At 50.4% G+C, this 19,827-nt stretch overlaps 1 protein-coding gene, 2 long non-coding RNA genes and 1 pseudogene across 7 annotated transcripts in view; 1 reads left to right on the forward strand and 3 right to left on the reverse strand.

The window, feature by feature from the left end:
- Positions 1-2,960, reverse strand: part of LOC102478571 (uncharacterized) — a 3,548-nt gene extending 588 nt beyond the window's left edge. The window contains exons 1-2 of the long non-coding RNA XR_001370438.2: positions 2,300-2,960; positions 710-935 (exon numbers count right to left, since the gene is read on the reverse strand). This is a non-coding gene — a long non-coding RNA (uncharacterized LOC102478571). The remainder of the gene's footprint in view (positions 1-709; positions 936-2,299) is intronic.
- Positions 2,961-4,520: 1,560 nt separating this feature from the next.
- LOC102492543 (glutathione S-transferase Mu 1-like) lies at positions 4,521-10,006 on the reverse strand (annotated as a pseudogene).
- Positions 10,007-10,029: 23 nt separating this feature from the next.
- Positions 10,030-10,488, reverse strand: LOC114007978 (uncharacterized). The gene is made up of 2 exons (XR_003549546.1): positions 10,349-10,488; positions 10,030-10,072 (listed from the first exon to the last, which is right to left on the reverse strand). It is a non-coding gene; the product is annotated as an uncharacterized LOC114007978 (long non-coding RNA).
- An 8,872-nt stretch (positions 10,489-19,360) lies between these two features.
- The window catches only part of LOC102479291 (glutathione S-transferase Mu 2), a 22,442-nt gene continuing 21,975 nt past the window's right edge, over positions 19,361-19,827 (forward strand). For 4 of the 5 annotated variants that reach the window (XM_027772286.1, XM_006149541.3, XM_006149540.3 and 1 more), the window contains exons 1-2: positions 19,366-19,471; positions 19,675-19,750. In XM_027772286.1, coding sequence (XP_027628087.1) covers positions 19,436-19,471; positions 19,675-19,750 — 112 coding nt within the window. In that variant the 5' untranslated portion in view covers positions 19,366-19,435. Of the gene's footprint in view, positions 19,472-19,674; positions 19,751-19,827 lie in introns of all 5 variants that reach the window. The other variant, XM_006149539.3, reaches the window with a different exon arrangement.

Raw genomic sequence — 19,827 nt, forward strand, 5'->3', positions numbered from 1 at the left:
CTTTCCCTCTCTGGTCAAGTTAAAAAAACACAGTGATGATAATAAATTAAATAAAATAATTTAAAAATACAGACCACTCTGAAATTAAATCAGCTCTGATGACTAAGATGTTAATAATCGCCCTTTTGTGGGCCTGCTAGCTGGTAAAAAATGAAAGTACAAGCATGTATACTAACAGTAGATGTAGTTTGGGGGCAGCCTGTGAATTTTGAATGCTTTAAAAAAATGAAAACTTTTTTGTTTTGTTTTTTACTTGCCAGAGGGCATGTGGGCTCACCAGACACAGAAAGACAGAGATAGGGAGAGAGAGAAAACACCCTCAGGATGGGGCAGTTACCCCATAACCCCTTCTCCATTTCTCCGTCCTGGTAGGATTTTGAGGCAGTTACCCCATAACCCCTTCTTCTCCATTTCTCCGTCCTGGTAGGATTTTGGGTATATAGGCACATGTGCCTCGTGTGTTCTTCAAGCCACCAGAGCCAGGATTTGAACAATGGTCATCCATTTGGGATCTGGCTTCCTTCACCACTAGGCCTGGGGCTGGAATGAAGAGTTACTAATTTTGACAAAAACTATAAAAAGGCCATTGCTATGTTGCACTGGTAGCTTCCTGCGCAAGGCTGGAAGCCACATGGCCAACAGTGGGTTCAGATCCCTGGCCAGCTTGAAAATAAGCAGGGCCCGTGGCTGTGGGAAATCTTAAACTAACCTTAAAGGCCTCTTCCAGAAGATGCTGATTTCAGGGAGACTTCAGATCCCGGGGAGCCGGAAGACAGAGAAGGGGATCACAGCATAATAATGAGTCGCTGTTGCGGGGCTTCTCTCCCTCTCTCGCACACACGCACGTGCTCTCTGCTACACACACGCATGCGCACAGTTGGATGCCAGGTTAAAAATACGAGCTTCTGCTGCACCACCATTACCTAAGGAAATAGCTGTAATAAAAGGAGAACATCATTCGAAGCACAAAGACCCAGAATCTTAAAGTCAATCTTCAGTTGACACTGTGCTAAGCAAGCAGCATTCATCAAGATTATTGCTCCTAGAATCACACAGAGGAGAGAGGCCTGGGAGGGATTTGAAGAGGCTATTCTTTTTTTTTTTTTTCTTCTAAGAGAGATTTTTGCTGTAGGACGCATGAACTCGCCAGAGAGACAGAGAAACAGAAAGTGAGAAATCAGCCCCTGGGGGAATAGCTATGCTGCAATCCCTTCTCCTCCAGTTTTCTCAAGATTTTGGGCACACATACATGCACATGCGCCCAGCGTGTTTTAAGTTGCTGGGCCCAGGCTTCAAACCATGATCGATTATGTGGAAGTCAAGTGACATAACCATTATGTCATTTGCTGGTCCCTAGAGGCTATTTATTTTATTTTTTAGAGAGAGATTTTTACTATAGGGCATGCGTGCTCACCAGAGAAACAAAGACAGAGAAACAGAAAGCAAGAAATCACCTCCCAGGGGGGTGGCCATGCCGCAATCTCTTCTCCATTCTCCTCTTGGGACCTTGGGCATGCATGCACACATGCCGGACATGAATTTTAAGTTGCTGGGTTTGGGACTCAAACTACTGTCGACTACGTGGGAGTCCAGTGATGTAGCCATTATACCACCTGCTGGTCCCCAAAGAGGCTATTTTTAACTGTCACAGAGAAACCCCCGATTAAAAAAGCAGGACCACTGGGAAAAAAAATTTTTTTTGAAAGATTTTTATTTTGCTATAGGGCGCGTGTGCTTGCCAGAAAGACAGAGAGAGACAGAGGGACAGAAGGCGAGAAATCACTCCCCAGCAGGGATGGCCACGCTGCAATCCCTTCTCCTCCTTTCTCCTCTCGGGATCTTGGGCACGCACGCACATGTGCCCAGTGTGAGTTTAAGCCACCAGGTCCGGGACTCAAACTGCAGTCATCTACATGGGAGTCCAGTGACATAGCCATTACGCTAACTGCTGGTCCCAACCACTGGGAAAATTTTGAAGTGGGAAAAATTTGGATTCTCACTACCTTAAAGGTTATTTGGTACTCTCAGGATGGCTGACCTACAATGCCCAATAATTGACAATGGAGTTCAGCAAAAAACGCTTGTTACTTGTCATAGTAGGAATAAACTGGCAATAATATTAAGCCAACATTGGTGGGGTAGTTTCAGTGGTATTACCAAGAATATTTTTAGAAATTTCACTTGCAATATTCAATTCTACCCTATTACAGTGAGATACAATTAAAAATTGCAAGGGATTCATAAAATAAACTCCAGCTTTATCATCGACAGATATGAGTAGAATTTCCAAATCACTTACCTACGCTGTACAACAGGAGAGTTAATGTGTTAATGTTCTGGAAAAGACCTGAACAAAGCTGCCCTTGAGCATTGATAATATGGACGTTATCTGGTACGGTTAACTGACACAGCAGTGAAATGCCAAAGTATTGATGTGCGGGTTAATATTTCCCAGCTCAAAAGATACCCGATGTTTCATTCCTATTTGCCATCCATTCCATTCATGTGTTTTCCTCGTCATTAATCCCAGCTTTCAGTCTTGCAAAAGTTGGACCCTGGCAGAATGTCATGACCATCCTATCACAAGGCCAGCCAGTCAGGGCTGATGTTAGGGCTGTTCTGGCGGCCATAGTTGTTAGATCTCTGCAGAGACAGCTCAGCCTGCTTTGCAGGAACTAAATTCCACTCAAGGAATCTGTCCATCTTGACAGGCAATGTCGACAAGTGACTTGCTCCAGTTATAAAAAAGGTGCTTACTCTCAGTGCAGCACGTGTTCTGCTTAGAGTACTCCTTACGTGACACCAGGCACACGCTGTCCGCATACTAACCTACCCTGTGACTCCTACTGCTAGAGGTTTCCAGGTACTTAACACTACCGTCGTGCCGGAAGTCACGTACACTTACAGGCTCTCCAGTACCGGGGCCAGCAGGGGGCATGGTAGTTGAGGTGCTGGACTCTCATGTGGCCGACTGTGCTTTATGGACCTGGCAGTTTGCTTTTTCACTTTCTCCCTCTTTCTGATGACTATAGCAAGTTAAAATAATAATAATAATAATAATAATAACAGTAATAAAATTATAATTCTTTTTAAAAAAAGGATATCTAGTACCTTCCAAAATGAGGCAAGCGTAGATAATTTGGGACAGTTTAGAGATAACCGATTCTTTTTCTATATACAGGCTTTAGTCCCCATGGTGGAAATAAACATAAACCACATATGGCAAAATTGACAAAATTAAAGGGAAGGATAGACAGTTCTACAGTAACAGCAGCATCTCAATATCTCAGTCTCAATAGTGGCTAGGACAACCAGACAGAAGACAAGGGACTGGGTTGAGAGGCAACCAACTAGATCTCACAGACAAGCAGACTGCTCTACCCAGCAAGCATAAAAGGCACTTCCTTTGCAAGGGCTCCCCTTCCCACTTTCCCTAATCCCTGTTGCCTTCTTAAGACCTATTTCGCCCACTCGTATGATTGTCTGGGCCCTTGTGCACCTGGTGTTTGAGAGTCCGTCCCCACCTTCTGCAGAACTGTACTCCTCCTCCGGAAGGGACCACTTGGGTTCTCTTCCCCATCTAAGATGTTCCTGAGTCCTTTTCCTAGCTAGATTTAAACTAAATTAAATTTGACCTAAAGCTGACCCCATCCATAGCGAGCTGCAACCTGACTTATCATGTAAGCAAACTGCAACCTAACCTGTTGGCATATTCCTGCCATAGTAACTGAACTTTAGCCAATCACAGGGGACCAAGTGATTAGACCAGGTACCTATGGGAAAGTGCTGAGCTGGAGCCTAGCAAGCTGTTCCTGTGTGGTACATCCATTTTCTGTCTATGAATACTGGTGCCCACCTCTCTCACTCTCTCCTCGTTTTGAGTGTTGCCTGAATCATGGATGGTTCTTTGCTTATGTAAACTCCCCTGAATTTAATTTGTCCAAGAATGTGTGTTTAGACACCAGCATTGCCTTCTTCTCTTGCATTCAACCTAACACCCCACTGCCTCTGTTTACCCATTCAAAACTTGCAGAAAGTGAGGTAGCAAGCCAAGAATGATGACCCAGTGACACCGGTACAGCAGGTCTGAGCATGTACCTTCAAAGGATCTGAGGAAAGAGTAGAGGAGGATCCTGGAGACCTCAACTATGACACAGAGCCAGACAACGTGGAAGCCAAAAGGATCCCAGTTTTCTCTAGTGGGGATTCCCATCATTGCTGGGTCCTGCCTGCTGACATGCACAGACAGCTATGCCCCACCATCAAAAGCACCTAATAATGATGGATAGATGGACAGAGGTCCAGGCCCAGACAGAGGTGTGTCCTTTATCCTGCAGAGGGCCATGTGGGGCTGCCTATGCTCAGGGTGTCAGAAATGGGAGCCAGACATCTCAAACTCCTAACTCCACCAGAATCCTTGTGGACCCACTGCCAGGTCACCAGTCAGTCCCCTGGGAGTATCAACAGCAGTGACAGTTGGTGAGTCTGGGGAATCAGGAGGGAATAAGACAAAATGCAGAGAATGGGGTTTAGATTTTATTGGGGATCAGACAGCACTGGGGCAGGGCCCACACTGAAGGGGCAGGGCCCGTGTTCCAGGCAACACTGATGTTTCAGGGCAGGGCTGGGAGCCCGGGGCTGAGGTCTTGAGGCAGTGTCCAGTTGGGCTGTTCAGGCAGACACACCACCGTGGGAAGGAAGGTCAGGCTGGCTCAGCTCAGGGAAGGGACTGTGCTGAAGAAAAGTGGAACCTGGGCCAGCCCATCACATGGTGCTTAAGGTGGCTGGATCTCACATGGCTGACCAGAGTTCAAGCCCAGACTGGTATCTTGAAAAACATACCAAGCTCATGTGCCAAACCGCGAAAGGAGGGAGCGATGCAGAAGGGACTGTGGTGTGACCGTTTTCCACTGGGGGGAGGGGGGTGCTCTCTAGTGAGCACATGTACCTGCTGGTAAAATTTTAAAAAAGAAAAAGAAAAATGGGACTTGGGGCTTAAAGAACCTGGTCTGAACAGGGGCTAGTGGGAGAAGAGAGGACCAATAAAGCCTTGGGGAAGAGAAGGGGATGAAAAGATGAGAAAGGACTGAGATGATGGAGCCAGAGTGGGGGAATCCAGCAGTTCTCCAGGGCCCTAGGCCACACCCATGCCCAGGCTTACAAGGCCCTACTTGCTGCCCCACACGGCCATCTTTGAGTACACGGGTCTTGGGAGGAAGCGGCTGGACTTCATGTAGGCGGAGATCTTCTTCAGACCCTGACAGTGGGATAAAGAAAGCCAGAGCTCAGAGTCTGCAGCTCCACAGGGGCTCAAGCAGCCCCATCCAGGCAACCGTCAGCACTCTGGGAGCCCTGACAACAGCCCGTCCACAAGGAGTCAAGGGTTCCAGCATCGAGTCTACTCAGGGCCAGCTCTGTGGGGTTTCCTTCAGCTGATGCTGGGTGTTAAAAAGAGGTGGCACTATGGAGACCCAGTCCCGTGCTAGAGCTCACAGCCACGAGATGACAACGAAGAGTTAGAAAGTCCTCTCAGCTGTCCTGCAGCCACCATTCATCCGAAGGGAAACCGAGTACACAGAGGTGGAGCCACTGCCCCTGCTCCCACAGCTGGCAGGCGGGGCAGGGCTGGAAGGCAGCTGGCGCTGTCTCTCTCCATTCTGTGCTCTCTCTACCCCAGGACACCCCCCTTCCCCACAGCAGGCCCTGGCACTCCCCCATCTGCACAAGGACTTTCCTTATCACAGGGAGGCCCCTGGCTGGCCTGGCTTTGCACACAGGGGAGGGATCTCTAGCAGGAAAAGGGGCTCAGAACCTGCCAGTGCAGCTTGGAGGAGCCCACATGTCACCCAGTGACTCAGCAAAACCCAGATGAAAAGGAGGGGGAGGGGACCAGCACAGCAAGGCCAGGCCAGGCTCTGCATTTCCCTCCAAGCAGCAGGGCCAGCTCCTCTGCCTGCTGCCTCAGCCCAGTCTCAGTGAGCCAGCCCACCCCATCTCCTCCCGCATCTGTCACAGGGGACCAGGCTCTGTGACACTCAGCTGTGTTCTGTGCCATTGTACCTGGAGACAGTGCCCAGGCCATTGCTAAAGGTCTCAAAGAGATCTGGGGCCAGCCCAGGCCGCCAACACTCTCAGTCCCCCAGCTCCCCCGCGCCCTCCCAGTCATGAGAGCTCCTGCGTAATCCCCAAGGCCACTGGGCCTGGACCTGAACCAGCGCTGAGAACTAGCTGAGAAGGCAGATCTCCTACTGTGGAGTGGGGCAGGAAAACAGATCTAGGCTGAAAATCTGCTAGATAAAAGCCTCAAGCTATCAAAGTTGTAAAAAATAGCTTTTGTCGCTCTTTAGTAAGTCGACAACAGGTGGCGGGTCCGTAAGGTGAGGACCAGGCTGTGCTCCCTAAGACTCAGGTACCACATGCAGCGCATAGCCCAGTGCACCTGCTGGTCTCTGAGTACTCTCAGGTCCAGGAGGGGGCGCGTCTGCATACACCATGGCTCCTCATATAGAGGAGACCGGTAAGGAGGAATGAAAATAAGTGTACTGCTCCTTTAACAGACAAACACGGGGGGCACCGGAAAGAAGACAAAGATGACGAGAGGGAAGAAAGGACAGTGCCTGCCATCAAATACCTTAAGGCAAAATTTTTCAAGAGAAGCACTTACACATGTACTCAAACCACCACCACCTCCGCCCCTGTGCGCTCAGGGTCTCACCAGCTGTGGGTTGATACGGTATAAGGCTAACTGGATAATGGGTATAAATATTTGTGTGTCTGTGGTACTTAAGCAATCCTACCCTGTGTCAGTCCTACCAAGGTCACCTATACCCTCCCTCCTGGACTGTTCTGCCTCTCTGGCTGTGAAACCGCAGCTGGACCATGGCTCGAGGCTTTACGTCTTGGCACAAAAAAGGGAGCAGCCCTGACTGCTGTTCTCAAAGCCAGAGGCAGAGCGGGAGCCCAGCTCGGCCTCAACGGCTCTGACCTCTGCATTCTCAGTCTCTCTATCTGTAACATGGTAAAGCTTATCTTGGCCTTGGAGGGAGGCTGTAAAGATAACGTAGGGCACAGTAGATGGAAGATGCTAAGCAAGGCCCTGGCAGGAAGCCAGGGTGCAGTAGCTGCTATTATTCCTCCGTTGAGCTCCAGAATGACGAACGCATCATGAATAAGGTGAAGGAAAAAGGACACCCAAGAGGAGCAGACCCAGGGCATCACCTCAAAGCGCGACATGAACTCCTTCAGGTTTGGGAACGCGTCCAGGCACTTGGGCTCAAATATGCGGTGGATGTCAAGGACGTCGTAGGTAAAGAAATCCACAAAGGTGATCTGCAGAAGGCCAGGGGTGAGTGGGCAGGAACTCCGTCCATCACCGAGGAGGAAGGGCAGCCTGCCACCCCCATCTCCCTCCTGTTACCTTGTCCCCTGCAAACCAAGGCCTCTTCCCCAGGAACTGTGAGTACAGCTTCAGCTTGTCAGGTAGCCCCGCCAAGTACTATGGCCTCAGCTTATGCTGAGACAGAAAACAGCTGTCACCACCCTAAGTCACAAAGACCCTGGACAGCGAGGCAGGCCTCCCCCATGCTGTGCATGGCCCTTCTGGCCTCGGGTGAGCCACCATGTTCCCTGAGACTGGGCCGAGTCAGGGCCCAGGCTTCTATGTCCTACATCCGCATTTACTAGACTCCTACTAAGTACCAGACCCCTCTGTCAAAGGCAATGGGAAGTCAGAAAAGAAAATGACACTCTTCTGGAATCTATCACCACTGACCTCCAAGCAGCCTCTTAGGAAAAGACCCAGCAGTGCCCTGAGCCCATGGCAAGCTCTGAACTCAGACTCTGGGCAGGATAATAAAAGCAAAGAACTATGGAACTCAGGGAAAGAAGATGACAGTTCTACCTAGTAGTGTGGCAGAAGAAAGGAACGGACACTGAGCAGTTTCCAGAAAGATTACAGAACTGGATGCTGAAAGTAAGAAGGAAAAAGCAAATGCTGTCGGTAATCCTGAGCAGCGTATGAAGAAAATGTCCTGATCTCTGAAGGTGTCAAGGAGACAGCACTGAAAAAACAGTAGGGAGGGGCTGTTAGGTGGCATGGTGGTTAAGGTGCTGGACTGTGGTTTGAGTCCTGGACCTGGCAGAACTCTCTCTCTCTCTCTTTGGCCAAATTAAAAAATAAATAAAATTACATAAATAATTAGAAAAAAATAAAATACACACACACACATACACACACACACATATATAAAACAGTAGGGAAAAGGCTGGATACCACATTTCCAGCTCCCTTCTTTTCTAGTTTGAGGCTGTGTATTCCAGGAGGAGGTAGGTGGGGTAAGCCAACTGGAGGACAAAGGCCATAGCAGAGGTCAGAGGTCAGAAATAAAACGTTCTCGGGGGACCAGCAGTTAGCGTTATGGCTATGTCGCTGGACTCCCACGTGGGCGACTGCAGTTCGCGTCCTGGACCCAGTGGCTTAAAACTCACGCCAGGCATGTGTGCGTGCGCGCCCAAGATCCCGAGAGGAGAATGGAAGAGAAGGGACTGTGGCATGGTCATCCGCCCTGGGGGATTTCTCGCTTTCTGTCTCTCTGTCTGTCTGGCGAGCACACGCGCCCTATAGCGAACCGCCCCCCCCCCAAAAAAAATAAAGAAATAAAATGTTCTCTGGACTTAAACTTTAAAGTCTAGGAACTGAACTTGTTCTCTGGGGAGTCTATATGTATTAAGATTAGTGGGCGCTGGGACTGGCAGGTGGCATGGTGGTTGGGTGCTGGACTCCTACATGGCCAACCACCTTTCGAGTTCTGGACTTGGCAGCTTGCTTTCTCACTTTCTCTCTCTTTTTGTCTCTTTCTGGTGAGCACTTGTGCCTTATAGCAAATTTAAAAATTAAAGAAAAAGTAATAAATAGGTAATTAAGAAAGGTTAGTGGGCTCTGATTTAGTTTGCATTTGATAGTTTGTTGTTACGAGAGTCACTCTGATGGTAGCATAGGGAACTACTTAGAGGATAAGGATTCAAATGATGAACAAGGCAAGCGTGGATAAGAATCTTAGAGTCTTCACTGCTCATCCATACCCTGCCTTGTCCAGACCAACGGGGGGCATGAGACTCACAAAGTCAGGGCTGTAGCAGACTCTAGCCAGCTCATCGCAGGTATCTACTGCCTGGTTATGCAACATGTCCACGCGGATCCTCTCCTCTTCTGTCTCCCCACCTGTGGCCCACAACAGAGATGCACACTCAGCAGCCCAGCCCACCCAGGCCCAGCGGGACGGCCACCGCGCCCCACCCCCACGGGCAGCCCCACTCACACAGGTTGTGCTTGCGGGCGATGTAGCGCAGGATGGCATTGCTCTGGGTGATCTTGTGAGACCCATCTATCAGGTAGGGCAGCTGCGTGGGCAACACGCAGGTCAGTTGGGCTCCCGGGCTCCCCAGCACCCCGTGCCCTGGGCAAGGAACGAAGGAGACCTGGCCCTCACTGTGCCTGGCCCACACAGGCCCTAAATGAGTTTATACATCAGTGAATGAATGAGCTGGGACGGAGGGCATCATGGGGAGGCAGCGCAGGGAACCAGGAAGAGAGTAGCTGAGCAGAAGGTGCCTGACCCTAAAACCTCGTGGGGAAGACCAAGTGAAAACAAACCTCCCGACCCAATCCCTGTCCCGGGGACCCTCCCAAGGAAGACCACTGGACCACTGAGTCTCACATTCCAAAGTCTGGGGGTAGAAAGGGGCTCTAGCCTGTAAAGGGCTCAGGCTTACTAAAGGTATAGACGGGTCCAAGAGGGGCCCCTAAGTTATCATATAAGGAGCCCCTAGCAATCCCCTCCCAGCCTGCTGGCCTGGAAGGCCACACTGCACCCTCACAGGGCTCAGGGACCTGCAGGCTGCATCTCCAACTGCGAAAGGCCTGCAGAAGTAGCAGCAGGTGGCCAGGCATGGGTGCATGTTTGGGCAGAGGTGCTGTCACCGAGGTCCCGACATTACCATCTCCCATGGAGTATTGCTTTTCCTCATAGCTTGAGTCTGTGTATTCCAGGAGCAGGCGGATGGCGTGAGCCAGCTGGGAGAGATGACCGGTGGTAGGGGAGAGACCTTGACTGCGAGGCTTTACGTCCAGGTGAGTCCCTGCCTACACCTAAGACGCTGCACAACCCTGGTCTCCCCTCGCCTCCCCCCCCAACACAGGCGCACGCACAAGCCGCCCCTGAGTCGGAAAGGCAGCGGGTTCCAGCAGTCCCTGAAGAGGGCGTTGCCATCTCCTGGGACCGGTCCTCCAGCTGTCGCAGTCCCGTTCCCTCGCCTGCGTCCCACCCGCCCAGGTGGACCCCTAGCTCACCCCACGGATGTCCCAGTATCCCAATATCATGGGCATGGTGCAGGTTGCTGTGCACTCTGGGAACGGTCCTCAGCCCGGCCAGTTTGGGACTTTATCCGGGTACTCGGGACTGCCAGGAGCGGGGCCCTGTGATTGGCCCCGCCTCTTGGCCCTGCCCCGCGGGGCTGGTCCCAAACGCGCCTTCCGCCACATTCCACCAGGCGGTAGCGCCGCCGGGGTCCCGCTGCACCCAGTCGGATCCGGCAGAACCTTCCCGCCCTGAGGGTTGAGAAGGGAGCGCTGGGCGCCCAGAAGCCGACGGCAGGTCGCGGGCTCGCCTCCTTCTTCGTCCGCTCCGCGGCTCCCCGCCCATACAAGTTTTCGAGGTCCCAGCGAGTTGGCAGTGCCCTTGGAACACGACAGAGATCATGGCAGAGCAATGCTCTTCTCCCTTTTCTCCCCTCCTGGCGCTGCCGAGCCTTCGCTCCTCGGCCGCCAAGTTCTCTGGGGCTCTGGAAAGGCAGGCTGCGGGGTTCAGGCCCCAAAGGAGTGCCCCTAACTGCAGAGTTTAGTTCAGCACATTTGTCCAGTTCCGTCGCAAGTCAGGTGATCGCCACTCCGCTAAATTGGAGACCCGGGAGGCTGAGTCATGGCAGGTGCTGTTGATTTAGACCCGGCCTGTCCATCTTCTGACGCCAGGCCCAGGCTCAGTGTATGGCCTCTTGGGTCAAGGGAGAGTTGCCGGTAGGTTGGCCCCCAGCGAGGCCATAGCGCCATGCCGCACACCGCCAGTGCCTGCCCTCTGAACATGGTTCTCATCATACATAAGAGTTTGTCTTTATTTTTTAATTAAGCATTTTTTAAAAAAAAATTTAGTTTTTTGCTATAGGGTGTGCACACTAGCCAGAGTGACAGTGAGAGAGAGACAGGAAGGGAGAAATCACACACACACACACACACGCACACACACACACACACACACACACACACACCCTGGGGGGGACGCACACGACAGACTCCTTTCCACACGAATCCCTTCTCCATTCTCCTCTCTGAGTCTTGGGCGCGTGGGCACACATGCCTGGTCTGAGTTTTTTTTTTTTTTTTCTCCTTTCTTTTTTAAATGTCAGTTTTTATTACCATTGCTACTTTTCTTTATGCATTCTTCTTTTAGTCTCTCCCCCCTTTTTAAGAATTATTTTATTTGACTTTATTTATTTTAATTTGACCGGAGAGGGACAGAGTGAGAGAGAGAGAAAGTGAGAAAGCAAGGTTTGGGACTTGAACTGTAGTCGGCCAGGTAGGAGTCCAGTGCTCCCAGCCACCATGCCACTTCTGGCTCCACTGGCATGAGTTTTAAGCCACCGGTCCAGTACTCGATCTATGGTTGTCTATGTGGAAGTCCAGCGATATTGGACTTATGCCATCTGCTGACCCCTAAATTAAGCATTTGCAAAAAAAAAAAAAAAGCCAGGGGGTGCATGCACTTGCCAGAGAAAGAAAGAAGCTGTAGGTGAAAGTACCACTCTCCAAAGAGGAGTGGTCACCCTGAAATCCCTTCTCTTCCATTTCTCTATTCTGTCAGGATTTTGGTCACATGCAAGCATCCAGATGTTTTTTAGGCTGCTAGGCTGGGATTCGAACAATGGTGAGCCACATGGAATCTGGTTATCCTAACCACTAGGCTACTGACTGAACACAGAATAATTTGAAAGACACAGAACAGATAATGTTACACTGGTATTTACCCATTCGGTCATTTCGTTACTGAAAAAAGGGATGGTGAGATCCTAACGAATCTCAGCTCCTAAGGATAAAACAGCCCTTCAAGGAAACTCAGCCCTGAATGATTGGCTGATGCCCTCAGGATGGTGAGGGTAGTCTCCATTGTTTAGTCTACTGATTCAAATGCTAATCTCATCTGGAAAAGTCCTCACAGGTACACCCAGAAATAATGCTTAAGGAGCTAACCAGCAAGCTCCCCTCCCCCATAGGGCACCGTGTTCTCCAGAGATAGAGAGAGAGCAAGAGAGAAAGAGAGAGAGAAAGTGAGAAATCAACCTCCCAGAGTGGATGACCACGCCACAATCCCTTTTCCATTCTTTCAAGGTTTTGGGCATGCATGCACATGCACTCAGGTTGAATTCCAAGCCAGTGGGTCTGGGACTCAACAGTGCAGTTGGCCATGTGGGATCCAGCTCCCTAACCTCTGCACCACCTGCTGACCCCAGGAGCTAACCAGTTTTTTAAAAATGTTAGCTCAGTCGTGTAGACACATGAAATTAGCCATTGCATGTGATAGGAAACCTAGAACAGAATCACAGTTAATTATATTGTGTCTGGAGGAAAAAACAGTTTTGACCACCAAAACTCATCTTTTTTTTTAAAAAAAGACGTATTTAATTGTATGAATTATTATTACTTTTTAAATTTGAAATAGGTCACATGTGTTCACCAGAGAGAGACAGAAAGAGAGAAAAAGTGAGAAAGCAAACCACCAGGTCCAGGACTCAAACTGCGGTTAGCCATGTGGAAATCTATCATGCCACCTGCTGGATCCTCACAAACTCATTTCTTTTCTTTTCTTTTCTTTTCTTTCTTTCTTTCTTTCTTTCTTTCTTTCTTTCTTTCTTTCTTTCTTTCTTTCTTTCTTTCTTTCTTTCTTTCTTTCTTCCTTTCTTTCTTCCTTCCTTCCTTTCTTTCTTTCTTTCTTTCTTTCTTTCTTTCTTTCTTTTTCTTTTCTTTTTTTTTTTGAGAGGTTTTTATGCTATAGGGCATGTGCACTCGCAAGAAAGACAGAGACAGAGAGATAGAAAGCGAGAAATCACCCGCCCCCCAGGGGGGATAGCCACCCCGCAATCCCTTCTCCTCCATTCTCCTCCTTCTCCGTTCTCCTCTCGGGATCTTGGGCAAGCACGCACACGCTCCCAGTGTGAGTTTTAAGCCCCTGGGTCCGGGCCTCCAACCGTAGTCGGCACATGGGCGTTCAGCGACATAGCCATTACCCTAACTGCTGGTCCCCACAAACTTATTTTTTAACTGGTTTCTAAGAATTAACTGAGCCCAACTTCCTGGCTCCTCAGACTCCTTGTCAGAGCCAGCATCCCCTCCTCTTGCTTTCAGCTTTCCCCCTTCCACCACCTCCTAGTGTACAAACACTAACGAGTCACGTATTTTCCATCTCCTCTTTCTAGTTCCTACCTGATGTCTAGTCTTTTTTAAAAAAATTTTGCCATAAGGCACATGTGCTCACAGAAAGAGAGAAAGTGAGAAATTGTCCTCCTAGAGGGGATGGCCGCACTGTAACCCCTTCTCTTCCATTCTCTTCTTGGGATTTTGGGCATGTACACACACACACCTGGCTTGAGTTTCAAGCCACCAGGTTCGGGACTCAAATTATAGCCAGCCATGTGGGAGTCCAGTGCTTTAAGTGCCACACCACCTGCCCAATGATGTCTAGTCTTTAATAAACGAACTAGTCTCCTAGAAGGGTGAATATGAAAATAATATCCATCTTTTTGAGAGATTTTTGCTGTAGGGCGCATGTGCTCACTGGAGAGACAGAGACAGAAAGCGAGAAATCACCGCCCAGTGGTGATGGCCATATGGCAATCCCTTCTCCAGTCTCCTCTCGGAATTTTGGGCATGCACACACATGCACCCGGTGTGAATTTTTTTTTTTAAAGACACATTTATTCAGTGTCATGATCAGACTATTACATTTAGCAATCAACAGCATGGTTGCCAAAGGAAAAAAAAAATCTACATTAAAACCCTTTGTCAGGGAACCAGCAGTTAGCATAATGGCTATGTCGCTGGGCTCCCACATAGTCGACTGTGGTTCGAGTCCCGGACCCGGTGGCTTAAACTCACGCCGGGCGCGTGTGCATGCGTGCCCAAGATCCCTAGAGGAGAATGGAGGAGAAGGGATTGCGGTGTGGCCGTCCACTCTGGGGGGTGATTTCTTGTTTTCTATCTCTCTGTCTCTGTCTGTCTGGTGAGCGCACGTGCCCTATAGCAAAAACCTATCCAAAAAAAAGGAAAAAAAAACAAAAAAAATAAAACCAACAAAACCCTTTGTCAGAATGCTTTACACTTTCCACAGAAAAGAAATTAAAATAACCTGTTATACAATTAGTCACAAATCCAGTCCTCGTGTTTTGTGCTCATACACATGAGTGTTGTCTAAAACAAGTCTTCTCGGGACCAGCAGCTAGCGTAATGGCTATGTTTCTGGGCTCCCATGTAGTCGACCGCAGTTTGTGTCCTGGACCCAGTGGCTTAAAACTAACGCCGGGCACATGTGCGTGTGTGCCAAAGATCCCGAGAGGAGAATGGAGGAGAAGGGATTGCAGCGTGGCCATCCCCCCGGGGGGTGATTTCTCGCTTTCTGTCTCTGTCTCTCTCTGTCTGTCTGGTGAGCGCACACGCCCTATAGCAAAAACCTCTCCAAAAAAATAAATAAAACGTGTCTTCTCTGTAGAAACTGTTGTAAACTGTACCTTCTGCTGTCACTGCTCTGGCTCTCCTCTCCTGCTAAGCTTCATTTCCTGGCAGTTAATTAAAACCTTCTGCTACCAGGGACCAGCAGGTGGTGTGGTAGTTAAGGCGCTGGACATTCCCACATGGCCGACCATGGTTCAAGTCCTGGACCTGGTGCCTTGCTTTCTCATTTTCTCTCTCCCTCTCTCTCTCTCTCTCTGGTCAAATTAAAATGAACAAACGAATAAATAAAGTTAAATAAATAATTCTTTTTAAAAAAAACAAACCAAACCAAACAAACAAACAAAACCTTCTGCTACTGCCATAGTCACCTTGATTTCATGGTTGGCAAAATATTGGCTTCCACTGCCATAAGGGCCAGAGCTTCTGCCTCCAAAGTTTCCAACCTTCATGCGTCCAAAATTTGAAGACTGATTGCTGTAATTGCCAAAATCACTGTAGCCTCCACCACCTCCAAAATTGCTTCCGTCATTTTCAAATCCATTAGAGCCATCCCCACTTCCACCAACTGCCACCAAAGCCACCACAACCACTGAAGTTTCCTCCACGACCAAAGTTGTCATTACCACCAAAACCACCTCCTTGACCACCACCAAAGTTTCCAGAACCACTTCCACCTCTTGGGCTGGAAGAAGCACTAGCCATCTCTTGTTTGGGCAGGGCTTTCCTTACTTCCCAGTTGTGGCCACTCATGGTATGCTATTTCTGAATGACAGCCTTACCCAGAGTCAGGATCATCAAAGGTGACAAAAGCTCTTGCCACTGCCTCGGTCAGTCATGATTTCAATCACTTCAGTTTTCCCAAACTGTTCAAAATAATGTCTTAGGTGATGTTCTTCAGTGTCTTCTTTAATGCCACCAATGAAGATCTTTTTCACAATTTAGTGGTACCTGGTCTTTGAGAATCCTCTCTTGAGACAGCCCTCTTTGGTTCCACAGCTCTTCCATCCACCTTGTGTGGCCTTGCATTCATGGCTGTGTCCACCTACTCCACAGTGGCATACGTGACAAACTCGAAGCCCCTGGAGTACTTGGTGTTCGCATCTCACATTACCATGCATTCTGTGAGCATTCCCTATTGCGCAGGATGGCTCCTCGGGGTCTCATAAGTTGTTTCAAAGCTCAGCGCTCCGATAAAGAGTTTCAGTAGTTGTTCCGGCTCTTTAGGAGACTCCAACTTAGACATGACAGCAGTGGAAAGAGAGACTTCAATGATGATTCCCCAGCGATGGCCACAAGCAGAAAACCCTGGTGTGAGTTTAAGCCGCTGGATCTGAGACTTGAACTGCTGTCGACTACATGGGAGTCCAGCAATGTAACCATTATGTCATCTACTAGTCTCATTATTATTTTTCAATTTGGTGCAGGGCACATATGCTCAACAGAGAGAGAGAGAGAGAGAGAAAGTGAGAGAGAGAGAGAGAAAGTGAGGGAGACTGAGGGAGAGAAAGTGAAAAAGCAAGCTGCCAGGTCTAATACTCAAACCGCAGCCAGCCATGTGGGAGTCCAGAGCCTTCACTGCTGCACCATCTGCTACCCCAGGCCCTTTCTTTGTTTACTCATCTGTTTTCATATATCTATTATCTCTTGTAATATCCTTTAAACAAAAACTACAGTGTAATATATTGTATGTCTTGTCTTCTGCCTTCCATGAACAAAGCTGGAGGATAGACAGTGTCTTGTGAGGCTGTACCACAGGTCACAGATGACAGAGCCATGTCAAGGGCCATTTGGGCCACCCTCTCCAACCCAAGACCACACATAGGTCAGGAGCCAGGGCCAGGGCTAGAAAGGAGACAGGACAGCTGAGGGGTGAGTGGGCGGGCCTGGCCTACCTCAGGTCCCGGTGGGAGTCCAGGGGTCTTCTCTGTGGTCACAACCTCCGTCCACCCCACAGCAGGAACAATAGCTGGCCCCTCAGAGGACAGGCTTTCCCACCGTTGCTCACATTCCCTGAGTGACGAGTGCACTCAAGGTCAATGTTGGGCTCAGTGTGAGGGTCCCCTTGCCCACTGGCAGGGCATTTATGGGGAGGCACCAGGCGGAGTCAGGGTTTAGATTCATAAGCAGTGCCACAAGTCATTGGATTCGTAAGGAATCCATAGCCTGGCAGGTCCAAAGGAACTCTGCTCCCTAAGGAACTTCCAAGTGGCAGAAATCCTGGTCTTCCAGTGGTAGGTGCTGAATCAAAGTCTCGGGTTGGAGCAAGAGGCCTTGCTTAGTCTGATTCCTGCAGCCTGAGTTTCCCAGCCCCGCGGGAGGGCAAAGGCTGAGCACAGCCAAGAGAAGGAAGGCAGAAAGAAGAGCGTTGCTCTTCTGAGACCTGGAGGGATCCCAAAGACACCATCGTGGCGCTAGCAGGGGTCTGGAAGGGCTAGCAGCAGCGGGACTAGGGGGAGAGCGGGCGAGACAGAGACCCGGTCTTTGGTCTTGGCTCGTGGGCCAGACCTCGCTCTCGGAACCCTCAGGGAGGGGAGGCCGAAGTGGCTCTGACTTCTTTCCAGTGGGGGCCCAGAGCCCCGCAGTGGGCTCTGTGGCTTTCAGAAGAGGTGGCAAAAGGGACGAGATTAACTTGGGCTGAGGACAGCAGGGCCGGGGGGCGGGGCCTACCCTGAGGACACCCCCCAGTCAGCGCCGCCCGCCCGGACACAGCACGCATTCCCGCCGGATCTGCAGAAGCCTGTCGGCTGAACGCAAAGCTCTGTTCAAAATAATGTCTTAGGTGATGTTCTTCAGTGTCTTCTTTAATGCCACCAATGAAGATCTTTTTCACAATTTAGTGGTACCTGGTCTTTGAGAATCCTCTCTTGAGACAGCCCTCTTTGGTTCCACAGCTCTTCCATCCACCTTGTGTGGCCTTGCATTCATGGCTGTGTCCACCTACTCCACAGTGGCATACGTGACAAACTCGAAGCCCCTGGAGTACTTGGTGTTCGCATCTCACATTACCATGCATTCTGTGAGCATTCCCTATTGCGCAGGATGGCTCCTCGGGGTCTCATAAGTTGTTTCAAAGCTCAGCGCTCCGATAAAGAGTTTCAGTAGTTGTTCCGGCTCTTTAGGAGACTCCAACTTAGACATGACAGCAGTGGAAAGAGAGACTTCAATGATGATTCCCCAGCGATGGCCACAAGCAGAAAACCCTGGTGTGAGTTTAAGCCGCTGGATCTGAGACTTGAACTGCTGTCGACTACATGGGAGTCCAGCAATGTAACCATTATGTCATCTACTAGTCTCATTATTATTTTTCAATTTGGTGCAGGGCACATATGCTCAACAGAGAGAGAGAGAGAGAGAGAAAGTGAGAGAGAGAGAGAGAAAGTGAGGGAGACTGAGGGAGAGAAAGTGAAAAAGCAAGCTGCCAGGTCTAATACTCAAACCGCAGCCAGCCATGTGGGAGTCCAGAGCCTTCACTGCTGCACCATCTGCTACCCCAGGCCCTTTCTTTGTTTACTCATCTGTTTTCATATATCTATTATCTCTTGTAATATCCTTTAAACAAAAACTACAGTGTAATATATTGTATGTCTTGTCTTCTGCCTTCCATGAACAAAGCTGGAGGATAGACAGTGTCTTGTGAGGCTGTACCACAGGTCACAGATGACAGAGCCATGTCAAGGGCCATTTGGGCCACCCTCTCCAACCCAAGACCACACATAGGTCAGGAGCCAGGGCCAGGGCTAGAAAGGAGACAGGACAGCTGAGGGGTGAGTGGGCGGGCCTGGCCTACCTCAGGTCCCGGTGGGAGTCCAGGGGTCTTCTCTGTGGTCACAACCTCCGTCCACCCCACAGCAGGAACAATAGCTGGCCCCTCAGAGGACAGGCTTTCCCACCGTTGCTCACATTCCCTGAGTGACGAGTGCACTCAAGGTCAATGTTGGGCTCAGTGTGAGGGTCCCCTTGCCCACTGGCAGGGCATTTATGGGGAGGCACCAGGCGGAGTCAGGGTTTAGATTCATAAGCAGTGCCACAAGTCATTGGATTCGTAAGGAATCCATAGCCTGGCAGGTCCAAAGGAACTCTGCTCCCTAAGGAACTTCCAAGTGGCAGAAATCCTGGTCTTCCAGTGGTAGGTGCTGAATCAAAGTCTCGGGTTGGAGCAAGAGGCCTTGCTTAGTCTGATTCCTGCAGCCTGAGTTTCCCAGCCCCGCGGGAGGGCAAAGGCTGAGCACAGCCAAGAGAAGGAAGGCAGAAAGAAGAGCGTTGCTCTTCTGAGACCTGGAGGGATCCCAAAGACACCATCGTGGCGCTAGCAGGGGTCTGGAAGGGCTAGCAGCAGCGGGACTAGGGGGAGAGCGGGCGAGACAGAGACCCGGTCTTTGGTCTTGGCTCGTGGGCCAGACCTCGCTCTCGGAACCCTCAGGGAGGGGAGGCCGAAGTGGCTCTGACTTCTTTCCAGTGGGGGCCCAGAGCCCCGCAGTGGGCTCTGTGGCTTTCAGAAGAGGTGGCAAAAGGGACGAGATTAACTTGGGCTGAGGACAGCAGGGCCGGGGGGCGGGGCCTACCCTGAGGACACCCCCCAGTCAGCGCCGCCCGCCCGGACACAGCACGCATTCCCGCCGGATCTGCAGAAGCCTGTCGGCTGAGCGCACAGCTGCCCGCACCATGCCCATGATATTGGGGTACTGGGACATCCGCGGGGTGAGTGCCGAGTTCCGGCGGGGTGGGGGAGACTCGGGGGCGGGGCCGGGGCAGTGGGAGCAGCTGGGGGACTGGGACTGGCGCAGGAGATGGTTCCTCTTCAGGACCTGCTGGAAGCCGCTGTCCCGCTCAGAAGCTGGAGTGCGCGTGCCTGAGTGTGTGGCAACAGGGCCTCTTGACTCTGACCCTGCCGTCTCTCCCAGCTAGCCCATGGCATCCGCCTGCTCCTGGAATACACAGACACAAGCTATGAGGAAAAGCGGTACACCCAGGGCGACGGTAATTCCACCCACCTCTGCCCAAATCACGCTGATTCAGTACTAAGCACCCATGACCCGCCACCTGCTGCTACCCCC

This window comes from Tupaia chinensis, unplaced genomic scaffold (genome assembly GCF_000334495.1).
Source record: "Tupaia chinensis unplaced genomic scaffold, TupChi_1.0 Scaffold000270_1, whole genome shotgun sequence".
Classification (NCBI taxonomy): domain Eukaryota; kingdom Metazoa; phylum Chordata; class Mammalia; order Scandentia; family Tupaiidae; genus Tupaia; species Tupaia belangeri.